This window comes from Mrakia frigida (assembly GCF_051309035.1).
Source record: "Mrakia frigida strain ATCC 22029 unplaced genomic scaffold BDY24scaffold_13, whole genome shotgun sequence".
NCBI classification, from domain to species: domain Eukaryota; kingdom Fungi; phylum Basidiomycota; class Tremellomycetes; order Cystofilobasidiales; family Mrakiaceae; genus Mrakia; species Mrakia frigida.
In genome coordinates, this window is record NW_027481268.1 from 273178 (window position 1) to 286075 (window position 12898).

General features: G+C 53.3%; 3 protein-coding genes across 3 annotated transcripts; all 3 read right to left on the minus strand.

The window, feature by feature from the left end:
• Positions 1-604: 604 nt before the first annotated feature.
• BDY24DRAFT_387186 (kinase-like domain-containing protein) lies at positions 605-3881 on the minus strand. Its single transcript, XM_076640201.1, has 10 exons — positions 3674-3881; positions 3399-3486; positions 3132-3230; positions 3022-3034; positions 2911-2952; positions 2485-2829; positions 2074-2400; positions 1857-1969; positions 1380-1782; positions 605-1288 (listed from the first exon to the last, which is right to left on the minus strand). Exons 2-10 carry the CDS (start codon positions 3455-3457, stop codon positions 845-847), a joined length of 1845 nt encoding a protein of 614 aa, XP_076497170.1. The 5' UTR covers positions 3458-3486; positions 3674-3881; the 3' UTR covers positions 605-844.
• A 982-nt stretch (positions 3882-4863) lies between these two features.
• BDY24DRAFT_414706 (uncharacterized protein) lies at positions 4864-5928 on the minus strand (the record flags this gene model as incomplete). The annotated part of the gene is made up of 7 exons (XM_076643357.1): positions 4864-4911; positions 5014-5064; positions 5167-5214; positions 5333-5380; positions 5486-5533; positions 5649-5699; positions 5794-5928. 7 exons carry the CDS (start codon positions 5926-5928, stop codon positions 4864-4866), a joined length of 429 nt encoding a protein of 142 aa, XP_076497171.1.
• A 2158-nt stretch (positions 5929-8086) lies between these two features.
• BDY24DRAFT_42842 (HOOK-domain-containing protein) lies at positions 8087-12688 on the minus strand. Its single transcript, XM_076644060.1, has 21 exons — positions 12460-12688; positions 12121-12375; positions 11655-11748; positions 11394-11582; positions 11182-11291; positions 11019-11100; positions 10872-10930; positions 10702-10801; positions 10564-10629; positions 10463-10478; positions 10325-10399; positions 9975-10248; positions 9675-9890; positions 9510-9597; positions 9385-9433; positions 9149-9305; positions 8989-9069; positions 8738-8894; positions 8527-8664; positions 8290-8448; positions 8087-8197 (listed from the first exon to the last, which is right to left on the minus strand). Exons 1-21 carry the CDS (start codon positions 12624-12626, stop codon positions 8174-8176), a joined length of 2556 nt encoding a protein of 851 aa, XP_076497172.1. The 5' UTR covers positions 12627-12688; the 3' UTR covers positions 8087-8173.
• Positions 12689-12898: the final 210 nt, after the last annotated feature.

Here is a 12898-nt window from a genome sequence, read left to right on the forward strand (position 1 = left end):
CGTGGTGGATCTGGTGAGGCAGTTCTCGGCGAACAGTCTCGCTGGGAGGGATAGGGACGACGACGAAGAGGAAGAGGAGGTGCCGGGAGCAGGAGGGTTCGGGTTGTCGAAGTCGGTGAGCAACAGCAGTGGGTTCGGGGGTGCGAGTGGGAGTGGGAGCTATAGGGTGAAGCTTTATACGTCTGGGAAGAGTGGGAAGAGTAGGAAGGAGTTGGATATGGAGGTCGAGGAGGGGTTTGGAGGTGGGGTGTGAGCTCGACGCGTCTTCCTCTGTGTCTCTCTCTCTCGTCCTCCGCTTGGTCGTCGTGTTTCGTTCTTCGTTTCTGCTTTCAGATTTTCTAAACTACTCGCTTTGTCTTTCCCAACTTTTTGTATTCTTTTCTCTAGCATCTTTCATCTACTTCTTCCCGCCTCATCATCTTTCGTCGCTTTCATCTGGAATAGCTCTTTACACTACTACGTCAGCCTTAGTCTTTCTTTATGGAGCTCTTCCTTTCTTATCACCTTGCTTCTCTGCTTGCCCTTTGCTTTTTGCTGCGCTCTACATATGCTTGTACTTCCACGATGGCCAAATCCTCGATCTCCTTTTTTTCCCTTTCCACAATGCTCGTAAAGTCATCACAAAACCACTGAACCCGAACTTCAAGCTAACCAACGAAAAGACGAACTAATAGCGGTTACCCTAAGAAGCTACGATAGACTCAAAAAAGCAGCACGGAGCCCAAAAACCATCGACGCGTCCGACGCTTCCTCCTCCCGCCCGCTCTCTTCCTCCTCCCGACTGCTCATCCTGAACAGCTACCATCCCACCGATAACCTTTATATAGGCTTCTGTCTGACTGGATCAGAGATCGCCGTCGAACTCCTCGACGCAACCCGCAACCCAACCCTCCACCAACTCCCTCAACCCTTTCCCCTTCCAACTCCAAACCCCTCTCACTCCCTCAATTCCAGGATCCGTTCGTCCCCTCGGCAGCAAAACCCCTCCCGTTTGAGCACAGAAGTAAGGATGCCTCGCAATCCTGGCTGCTGAGCTCCTGCGTTCCGGCGAGAGGGCGAGGAGAGAGGAGAGGAGCGAAGGGAGGGTTGGGTTGGCGGATCGAGGAGTGATGGTCCGGGCTATGAGGAGAGGATGAGCTTGGGGGAGCAGAAGGTCGGTCGAGGAAGAAGAAGCAGAAGAAGGTAGCAGAGAGGGGCGAGGTAGATTTGGAAGAAGAAGGTGAAGAGGAATGGCGGACGGTGTCGCAGGGAAAGGGATCTTGTGCGCGTCGGGGAGGTTGTCGAAGTCCTGATAGAACGAAGCGACGAAAACAAAGAGTCAGATCAAACGTATCAGACTGATAGATGTCTAAATATAAGAAGCGGGGTGAGAAACTCACGGGCCAGCTCTCCTTCCCAGGACTGCCTCGAATCGAGAAGATGCTTCCAGCCAACCCGACATCTCCTCGTTCTCCTTCGAACAACTTCCTCCTCTCCCAGGTCTTCGTCTCGAAATAGCTACCTCTCGATCCCCCCCTATCCCCTCCGTTCTCTCCATAACCTCCCGTCTCGAACGGCTCCTTCCATCCCTTCCTCGCATGCGTTGAGCTTGAAGTCGGACTTAACGCGTCGTCGTCGATGAGAGAAGAGGTGAAGGACGGCGTGGGTGATTGACCTCCTTCCGAGCACGAAAAGATGAGCGGAGTGAAGAATTCTGAGAGGAGGACTCCGAGGGACCAGCGATCAATGGCTTCCGGCGAGTAGGAAGGAGGCGAGAAGAGAAGTTCGGGAGCTCGGTAGGATCTGAAGCAGAAGATGGGTTGGAAGTCAGCACGAGCGAGAGGAGACCAATCTTGAAAGCCATACGATCCACTGACCCAGTACCGACGTCGCAGACCATCTTGTCGTCCGTCTCAGAGTCGTCTTCGCCTGCGAGGAGACGCGTCGAATCTCGATCCTTCTCCCAAGCTGTTCCGAAGTCGATCAACCTCTGTTCTCAAAAATACCGGGAAAACAGAGAAGTGTGAGCACTTCGAAGTAACTGAACGAGCTTCCTACCCTTCTCCTAGGTACACGAGGCGGGATAGAACGTACCACTTCGCCTCCAGGTCCGATAACGATGTTTGCCGGCTTCAGATCTCGATGAGCTACTCCCTTCCTCTCCAGGTACTCCACTCCCAGGACGATCTGCCAGATCAGACTCGTCGCTAGTACTCCGAAGGCATCGTTCCTGGAGAAATCCGAGTTTTCCGTTGCGAAGGCGAGAGGGTCGGGAAGACCTCGAATCGTTGGAGTTGGAGGGAGGTGAGGGGAGAAGAACGGCGAGTTGAGAAGAGTGGATAATGGTAGAGGAAGCAGAGGAAGATAGAGGGTGAAGGTCGACTCGTAGGGAAAGTAGTAAGCGTTGAGGAGTGGGATGATCTGGAGGGAAGAGCGAGACGGGAAAGATCAGCGACGCGTCTGACGACGGTGCACAGGAAGAAGACTCGGAATCATCAAACTCACGTTGGGATGGCTCAGAGCTCCTAGTATCCTCGCTTCCCTTCTGACATCATGAGGCTTCATCCTCGTGTTCTCGTTCGAATTGACCGACTTCCCAACGACCCAACCTCTCAGCCCTCCCACGTCGTCGACGTCCTTCCCTCCAATCCACTCTCCACCTTCATCTTCCGCACGATAGCTGTAGCTGAAGTCTGATCCTGGAGTGATGGGAGGGGTGGTGTAAGGTCGTTTGGGTCCAGGAGGAGTCGGAGCTCGGTCGCCTGAAGGACCTTTCGAACGAAGAGGCCAGGACCACTTGGAAGCGTTGACGACGGCGTGGACTCCCTCGGAGAGGTGAAAGAGAGTATCCTAAACGATATCAATAGATGAAGACACGTCGATCAGTGCAAATTTCGGGACGGTGAGCTCGTACATGAGGAGAGATCGTACCTCGTCGAGACCGATTGCTGAACCGTTCAACGTGCCAGAGACCTGTCCGAAAAAGCTCAAGATCAGACTGGGAACTCCAGGAGGTGTACAGTGAGCTACAGAAGTGCTAACCAGTAGGTAAGGACTGGAAGAGGTCGAGTTTCAAGTAGCGTAACCGTCAGCTCGAACAGCCGACGAGAGAGAGCGAGGTTGAGGTCGTGGAACCTAACTCGAAGGCTCACCTGTCGTCGTGATTGCAGGCAGGCCTCTTCTCGTCCCCGAACGAAGCAGACGTGCTTCTCTCTTGATGTGAAGGACGGCCCTCGTGGGGATCGAGTTGACTGTAGAGAAGGGCGAGAAGGGAAGGTGAAGGAGAAGAAAGCCAGGTCAGCTTCAGCTCCTTCCGTTTCAGCATTCCCTGCTCCTAGATTCGGAACTCGAGTTCGCAGAGCAAAGATATCGGAGCAGCGACATATAGCGACTGTAGCGATAGACAACGGGAAACTCACCCTTGATCCTTGTCGTCCTGAAATCCCAAATCTCTGAGCTTCTCGATGGCAAAGGTCATACTCTCTCTCTCTCTGGTTCTGTTCCCGCCTGGTCGAGTTAGGAAAAGCAAGAGGAAATAATCAGTCTAGCCTCATGCGTACAGATAGGAGACCGTGCGAGAGAGAAAGGAATAGGGCGAGCAGGAGAGAAGAGGGAGGGAAGGAGCTGAGGGCTGAGCTCAACTCCTCCCTCTGCCCTTCCTTCCTTTCTCTCTTCCTGCTCTCGCCTCACTCACCTTTTGAAAGATCTACTGAAACTGAGTGTGAGAAGGAAGTCCCAAGTGAAAAGAGGCGGATGAAAAGGGAAGAGAGGTGGGTTGTTCTGATGTTGAGGTTAGAAGGAAGACATGAGCTCGAGGCAGCTTCAAAGCTCAAGCCCAGGCTCTCGGGCAGGCTCCCATCGGCTGTTCGAGGTGAGTGAAATTTTCTGACTTTGCTGAGACGACCGAGCACTTAAGTGGCAGCTTTGGCGATCTGGAAATGGATCTTGAGCTCCAGAGGGAAGGGCAAAATTGGATGAGAGGGAAGCGCGCCAACAAAGAAAGGTTCCGACGCGTCGCCTCCGCCTGCTTCTCTCTCCTCCTGCTTGCCCACTGTTCTCGCTATCTTATCGGACGGCAGACCTTCAGCCTTCTAGACGTCTCACGCTCGACCTCGAGGGTCAAAGATGCAGATCAAGAGGGCTGCACGAATGAAAACTTCGCGTCGACAGCGGTCTACCTGCTGTCTTCCTTTCACTCGAGAACCAGTTTCGACAACCAAGACAATTCCATAGCGACGACGGCCAAACTAAGTAAATGTGAGAAGTTAATTAGCAAAACGAACTGAAGCAGCAAAACGGGCAAACGAGTCGAAGCAAAAAAAAAGAGAAGAACGAAAAGCGGAGTGCTGACGAAAGGAAAGGACGAAGGAGCGTAGGGGAATAAACACCAGGGTTTGGGTTAGGCCAAGAAAGCGAGAGCGAAAGAAGGAGAAGAGATGGACACACGAACCCAAGAACGGAAAAGAAGAAGGCGAAGAAGAAGACTAGGAGGGGTTCGTTGAAGGGGTACGTAAAGAGCGTGAGAGGAGACTCGAAAGAAATCGAGCCTACAGAGATGGAAGGTTAGAAAAACGAAAGGGCCGGGAATAGTCTATGAACGTCGAGGTCGTAAGGTAAGAGAAAGCGAGAGGGGTGGGGGAAGGGTGGAAGGCGAGTTTTGAGAACCTGAGGAGAGGGAACGAAGACGCGTCAGTCGATCTATAAGATAACTTTATCAGGGCCTGAAGAGCGGAGAAGGACTGCTCACCGATGATCGGCAGGGAGAGAAGAAGACACACAGCGAAACCAGACTGAAGAAGTCATCTGAAGGCGAGGGAGGAAAAACGAAGTCAGCACGCATCCTTCTTCAGCTCAAGTCCATCGTTCTAGCGGTGACCTCACGATTTAGGCAGAGATCTCGGACTCAGAAAGGGGGTTGGCTCCGTTTCGGAGCTGGGAAGATAAAAAAAGCAAAGCAGATAAAAAGCAAGAGTCAGTTCGAGGTCGAAGAGGTCGCAACGAAGCGTTTTCTCGCTCCTGGATGAAGAGACTCACTCCTCGGGACTCAACGGACTCCTCGGAGAGAGGGTTGGCTCCGTTTCGGAGCTAGGGGAAGGAAAGGAAGACAGAAAGGAGGAGAAGAGTCAGTTCGAGTTCGAGAAGGTCGAAGCGCGTCGACGAGCGTTTTTATCTGGCTCCAGAACTTACTCCTCGGGAAGAGATCTCCTCGGAGAGAGGGTTGGCTCCGTTTCGGAGCTGGGGGAAGAAAAGCGAAGCGATGGGAAGGGAAGGGGAGAAGAGAAGGGAAGGAGTCAGTTCGAGGTCGGAGGAGCGCAACGCGTCGAAGGTTGTCGTTTACGCATTGGGAACTCACTCCTCGGGAAGAGATCTCCTCAGAGAGAGGGTTGGCTCCGTTTCGGAGCTGGTAGAAGCAAAGCAAAGCGAAAAGCAGAGAAGGGGAGGAGTCAGTTTGAGGTCAAAGGAGCGCAACGCGTCGAAGGTTGTCGTTTACGCATTGGGAACTCACTCCTCGGGAAGAGATCTCCTCAGAGAGAGGGTTGGCTCCGTTTCGGAGCTGGTAGAAGCAAAGCAAAGCGAAAAGCAGAGAAGGGGAGGAGTCAGTTTGAGGTCAAAGGAGCGCAACGCGTCGGCTAGTGTTGTTTCTTCACTCCTGAACGGGAAAAACTCACTCCTCGGGACTCTACGGACTCCTCGGAGAGGGGGTTGGCTCCGTTTCGGAGCTGGATGAATATGAAGCAGTGCGGAGAGACGAGAGGGAGTCAGAAAAGCAACGAAGAGGATCCGACCTCCTCTTCTCTTTGACTGTAGACTCACTCCTCGGGAGGCGACGGACTCGTCAACAGACAAAGGGTTGGCTCCGTTCCTGAGGCCTCGGACCTGAGCGGGAGCGGCAGAGACGACCGAGACGAGGGAGAGGACGGAAAGGACGATGGAGGTGGGAACGATCATTGTCTGCAGATCGTCAGAAGTTGATTGCGAAACAGCCGCGAAAGTTGGATGGGGGAGGGAGAAAGATGGTAGGGTAGGCGTGGGAGCAGGTAGGAGACGGAAGGTGAAAAGAGGTGGAGACGATGAGTTTGAGGATCGAGGATGGTGAGGGAAGACGAGAGAGGGCGAGCGAGAAGGGGGAGGGAGCGAAAGAGGGGCGAGGAGTCAGTGGAAGAGTCGTTGTTACAGCACGAACGTGGGTCGCAGAAACTGAGAGAAGACGATGTACTCACGAGTGGGGTAGAGAGTGAGGAAGGTGAGGTTTTTAGAGGTCGGTAGTCTTCGATGGGTGACGAACGACCGGAGAGAACGAGACGGAGGTTGAGGTTGAAAAAAAGGCACGGAGAGAGAGAGAGAGAGCGCGAGAGCGGCAAGATCGACGAGCGAAGGGGTGGAAAATAGGATGGAGGGGCAAGCGAGGGGGATCGTCAGTGAGATGAAGAGAACGAGGTGTGAAGAAGGAGGAAGAAGGAGGAGAAAGAAGGGAAAGAGAGAGGGAAGGAAGGAGGGCTGAGCACCGACTCTTTGGTTGCTCGACTTTCTCGTGGAGGAGGGGAGGAGCGGAAGCGAAGAAGGAAGGAGGAGAGCGAGACTCACTTTAGAATGAGGCTATAAAGAGGAGAGGATGTGGTTGAGGGAAAGTTGATCGGCGCGAAGGTTTTGGTAGATCGGTGGAGGAGGGAGGAAGGAGGACGACGAGCACTCGACCCGCCATCTGTACCCCTTCGACTGCGTGACCAAACAAGACATGCCGGGTAAAGGGAGACGTCCCAAGAACAGATTTCTACCCCTCTGTCTGGTCGAAAAATGAGCAGAAAGCAGGGGTTCTTTCGAGCAAGCCGTTTCAGGTTCAGCCCTTTGCTTCTTCCACTCAAGAAAGACTCTTGCTTCCCAACCAGGAACCCAGTCGAGATTCAAACAAGAGAAAAAGGCACAAAGGGCACGAACAGTCCCGAAGGATCTCTCTTAGGCTCTTTCGAGGTGTCTGGGAAAAACCTGAGCGTCCCCCCAACTTTGTTTCCTTCCTCCAGTCTACTTCTGAGCCGCCTCTTTCTCGCCGTCATCAGTGTTCCCTTCTTCTCCCTCGCTCGTGCTCCACTGTTCCTTTCCTGCTGCGTACAAAAGAGCGAAATGCGCACGAACGCGTCTCTCGTCTTGTTGCGAACGGACTCCTCGCAAACTACTCGAACGTTTGAGCTCTGTTTTAACGCGAGACCTGCCTTTAGATTGTTGTTTAGATTCAGGGGCGTGGCAAGATTACCATTCCCACCCTCGAGTAAGACATGAAAGCAGATCTTGAACAAAGAAACCTTACCGGATGATGACCGAGGGCGAAGAGAGATCGATGTTGTGAACTTGAAGAATTGTTGTTCTCTCTTCTTTCATGGATCGCCCTCTCATCTTTTGTTCGCACGCGAGAAACTTTGATCTCTTCCCTTTCATCAACCGCTCAAGCAGAGACCACGAGTACATCTTGATCTCCGGCAGCAAAAAGAAGGGGGCGAACGAACCGCGCTTTTCTGATCCCTTGCCCTGTCTCTCTCTCTTACTAGCTCCCTTTTGCTCGTGACGACGCTATGGCCATATGTGCGCGTGTTCAAAGGCCTCGAAAAGATGGGAAGGTGAGAAAGTCAGCGTTCGTTTGTGGGGACAGAAGAGAAAGGGCTGGCCTCTTTGAAAACCTCGATGCTCTTCGTCCCCTGGAATCGACCCTGTGAACGAGAATGGTCTCGACACCTGTGGAGCAACCGATGAACCTAAAGTTTCGACGACGGGGTCTGTAATGCTAAAGGTTGAAGCCGGCGGAGCAGAATCGAAAGCTCGAGGTCGAAAGAAGAGCGAGGCGAGGGGACACGACGGCGACCGTTTTGCCTGGAGAAGAGTCAGAAGTTGCAGGTATACTCGAGAAGAAGACCAGCATCGGAGTAAAGAAGAAGGTTCAGGAGGCTTAGCAGAAGATTTCTCGAAGGCGCAACGTGGAAGAGAGAAGGAAGAGGAAGAACGGGAGGAGCGAGAGGTGGCGAAGTCGTGAAGTCATCAAGGATCCTAAGAGATGTAGGGAACGGAATAGAGAGGTGGAAATATAGTAGAGAGTGGAGGTGCGAGATGTAGCTGAGCAGAGAGAGGGTGTATGACAGAGGAGTGAGGGTAGAGAAGGGAGAGAAGGGGGTATAACGAAACTTGAGCTCGAACGAAAGGAAGCTCATCACCGACGCAATCCTCCTCCAAGCTGTTAACAGAAGAAGGTCAGAAACGAAGATCAGTCAGCTAGTGCTTTCGACAGTGCCTCAAAGAGGGAAAGGGGATGGAGGAAGAACTTACCTGCTTCCTCTGTTGAGCGAGCCAACTCGAAGGCTGCAGGTCCTGCTTCCCACCGCCCCCAAGATGGCCTCGGTTGATCTTCATCCCCATGTCGTGAACAGTCGACGCCATGAGCTCGTAATCGATCCGGTAACGTTTCTCGATTTCTCGCTGCTTGGACTTGCGGAGAAGAAGAGGGGAAGAAGGACGGGTCAGCTTCGCGAAACAAAAAGGCGTCGCTGACTGGCTCAAACTCACCTTCAGACGAGCGATCTCCTGGTTGAGAGCAGTGATCTGAGCCTCGTAGCTTTGCTGAGCCTCGGCGAAGTTGTCTCCCAGAGCGGCGGTAGCCTTCTTTCGTTGATCCTTGATGACTCCGTCCTGCTCTCGAATGAACTGCGAAATCGAAAGAGGGAAAGGTCAGCTCTCTCTCTTCTGCTTGAAAGAAGTCGTAGAAGAGAGATATCACCTTTTTAGCCTTTTGGACATGATCCTCGGCAGTCTTGAGCTTGCTCAACAAAAGCTTGACCTCACCCTCAGCTGCGAACTTCTCGTCTTGGAGGTCGAGTAGTCGAGCCTTGACGTCCTCCGGAAGGTCTCGACCGGCGAGCGACACTCGTAGATCGCTGGGGAAACGAGGCGAAGAAAGCGGGAGTCAGCTTCGAGCAAGGGGGATCGAGGTACAAAGGGAGAAACGAGGAAGAAGAGAAAGAGACGAACCCGAAAGCCTTCTCCCTCTCAATCAGCTTCTCACGATGACCGATGTCCTTCGTCTGCATTCCGACCTTGTCCATGAGTAGTCTGGATCCGATAGAAACCCAAGGGTAAAGGTCAGTTCGCGACTTGGGAGTAGGAAGAAGGGGGGAACGACGAGACTCACCCGTTGATCTGATCGATCTGCATCCTGTTCTTCTGCGTCAAGTCCGCAAGCTTGGCCTTCAGCTGGCTGGCTTCCTGGAGAATGGTAGCCTTGTCTTCGTTAACCGATTCCCGAAGAGAGTGGAGGATCTCGATCTGATCTTTGTTGCAGAGAGTGACTGGAAGTCGAGAAAACGAAGAGAGAGGTGCGGAGGTCAGGATGAGGGAGGAGAACGTCGATAAGAGCAATCGACCCACGACCAGACTTGGCGATAGTAAGCTCCTCAGATATCGATGAGTGCTTGACCTAAAAGAAACGGAAGGAAGGAAAGGTCAGATCGAATGTCGACGCGTCAAACAGAAGGAGCGCGGAAGAAACGAACCTCCAGCTCGGCGAGCTTCATCTTAACCTGATCCAGTTCATCGACGGTCTCGTTGAGTCGTTGCCGAAGAGCGATGGTAGCTTCAGGCCTGTCGAAGAGATGGAAAACGCGTCAGCGTCTCGCAGGTCGCAGATCGAATGAAAAAGGGAGGAAGAGTCGACTCACCCGTCTCCGAGAGCCTTCCCACTTCGGATTGCCTCCAGCTGAGCTTGAAGTCCGAGGTTGGCCTTGTGAGCTCCGAGGTAGTCTTGCTCGTAACGTTCCTTCATCTTCTTGGCGTCGTCGAGAAGATTCTCCAGCACGAGCACTCGAGATCCATCGGCTTTGTTGTTTCGAGCAGCATCGAGTTCACGTTGTAGGCGACGGACTTGGAGCTTGAGACTAAGACGAAAGAAGTCGGGAGGAACGTTCGGTCAATCTTAGCTCGTTCAGTCTCGGAAAAAAAGCAAGAAGAAACGGACTCACTCAGTCTTGGTCGTCCCTTGCATCGCGTCGTCCAACTCTCCTCCCATCGAACCCAGAAGTTCATCGTCTCCTTCATGACCATCCTCAAGCAGCATCCCAGGTTCTGCCGAATCTCCATTGGTAGTCGTCCTCGATCTGGAGGGACGGGAAGGAGAGACTAACTCAAGCTCTCGTACGCGTTCTTGGTTGAGTCCGATCTCCTCTCGATTGTTCGCAAGCTCGACCTCGGCGGAATGAAGTTGGGATCGAACCCGATCGAGTTCAAACTTGAGCTCTAGAGGAGGCAAGCGGGTAGGAAGGAGACTCAGCGGGAGGAACGAAGAAGGGACGAAGGGGACGGCAAGGCGAACCGGTGTTCTCCTTCGACTTCGCTCGTTCACGAAGCTCGAGATCCGAGAGTTGAGTCTTGTAGCTATCGGCGAGAGCTGTTGCCAAAGAAGAAGAGGGTCAATTAGATATCCTTGTTTCGGCGATGTGGGACGACTCACGTTTCAGCGACGAGACCTGAGCGAAATCAGAGAGGAAGAGGAAATATCAGCTCGACTGAGCGACCCCAAGAAATTCTACCGTAACGCCGACGGCTGCTCACCTTCCGATAATCCTCCTCCAGAGAAGCGTTCTTATCCACCAGGTTGGCGTTCTCGTCCTCCAAAGCCTGAAGACCGATGAAGAGGAAGTCAGCTCGACGAAGCGCATCGACCACAGCAAAACAACGCGAGAAAGGCACCTTGATCTGTCGCCGAAAATCAGCAGACTCCTCGAGCTTCTTGTTGAGCTTCTTGTTGGCGTTCTCACTCTTCTGCAGTCGATCAGCAGCGTGTCGATATCTGCAGGCGGGACCAGGTCAGTCAAACCTCGATTCGAGACGCGACGAGGAACCAGAAGGGAAGGACGAACTCGTCTAGTTGATCTCGGAGCTTGGTGGCTTCCGATGCATTAGCGTTCAGCTCGTCTATCTATCAGGGTGATGATCAAAATATAAATGAGGAAACGTCAGCGGTTGTTTCGACGAGGGAAACAGAAACGAAGGTCGCTCAAACTCACTCGTCTAGTCATGCTCTCCAGGTTCCCGTTCTGCTTCTCCAAAGCCATCTCCGTCTCTCCGAGGTTATCTTCGCTCTTGCGACTGAAGAAGGGGAAGTGACGAAGCAACGTCAAGGGAGGGATCGAGACGAGAGAAGACGGACGAGAAGAAGAGAGCGCTCACAGTTCGTCCTTGAGTCGTTCAACTTCATGCCTCAAGACCGAATCAACATTCCCGCTCCCAGCATCCTTCAGTTCCGTTCGAGCCTTCTCGAGTTCCGTGCTAGCATCGTCCTACGAGTCGTCCAACGTGATCAAACGGAAAGGAGAGAGACGTGATCAGCCCTCCGTCGCTTTCCTGCCATCAATTCAGTACACGATCGACGTATGACTCACGAACTGAGCTCTCAGGCTAGTATGCTCTTCTATCAGAGTGTTGTAGGCAGTCTCGAGAGTAGCCTTATCGTCGAGCATCCGTTCTCGTTCTCCAGGAGCAAAAGAGTTCCGGTCGTGGTTGTCGAGGACTGGCGAAGGAGGGAAGGATCGTGACGGACTAGGGAGGTCCGAGGATGCTTTGGGGAGGAACTTAATGGCGTGAAGACGGAGTGAGTCAGTTATGAGCTGTTGAAGAGCGAACGAGACGAGGTTGAGACGAACGGGTCCGAGAGCGATCATCAACGCTTGCTGGCTGTCCTCCTCCAAAGTCTGGATCTTCTCGATGATAACGACGTTCCCAGGAGTAGCTTGGACACTGATGAAAGGAAAGAAAGTCGAGAAAGGTGGTCAGCAACGAGCAACGGGACGAAAGCAGGAGAGACGAGCTGTTTGTCGAGCTGAGCTCGACACGATTCTAGCCTCGGAGATTGCCCGAAGCTCTGCTAGAGGCTGGGAGTCTATTATCTCCTCCTCACGTATCTCCACCAGAAAGTTCAGACCGTCCATGACAGGGTCCTTCTAGGAGCATTCCTTTCGTCGACCAGCTCATCCGACTTCGCTTCCTTCCCTCCCCCTCCGCGACCGTCCCAGCTCGCCTCAAGCTCATTCACCACCGAGCAGCACCGCTTCCATCATCTCTGCCTCTTCCTCGATATATTCCATACGCAAGTTGAGGTGCTCGACTGACCAGACAGCAACCACGATCCTACAGAAAGCAAGAATCTCGACCTCGTCCTGTCCCTTTGCGATCTTGTGCAGATCAGGGGTCTCGAATTTGGCTTGAGGCTGAGGAAGAACCTCCATAGCGTACTTGACGAGTAAGCGATGTAGAGTCTTGAGTGTGTTGAACTGAGAAACCCAATCTCCAGACGAAGACGACGACGAAGAGGAGGGAGGAGCTTGTCGAGCTGGGAGTTTCTTGAGAGCGAAGGCCTCGCCGTCTCTGTAGGTTTCGAGATGAGGGAACGAAAGGATCAGTAGGAGCTTCAGATGGCATACGTGGTGAGAGGGAAGCGGGAGAGCTCACACTAAAGCCAAAACATCAGCGAAAGCTCGTCCGGAACTGAGGTCGCTGAGATGCTTGCAGGGAGGGGAGAGGCTGAACGCTTTGAAGAGGGAGACGAAAGCTCGGGATTCTTTTGTACGAGAGCCAGTGGATTGACGAGAACGGAGCGGAGGCGGAGGTGGAGCCATGGCGGGCTGGAGGGAGGGGGGAGGGAGAGTTTGTTGGCTTCAGAAGGAAGGAGGGAAGGAAGGAGGAGGTGAGCTCGGTCCCCTTTCTCTGCGCTGCGCTTGGGTGTTCTCTGTTGAGGAGATATCATCAAGCGCGAAGTAAGGTCGAGCTTCATAGCAGGGGGACTACTAAGAGACCAGGATCTGTGGTTACCAGCTTTCAGATCGGGCGAGAAGTCGAGCAGTCGAGCGAAGACGCCCCTCCTCGACGCGTCTCTCCTCGCTTCCTCTGT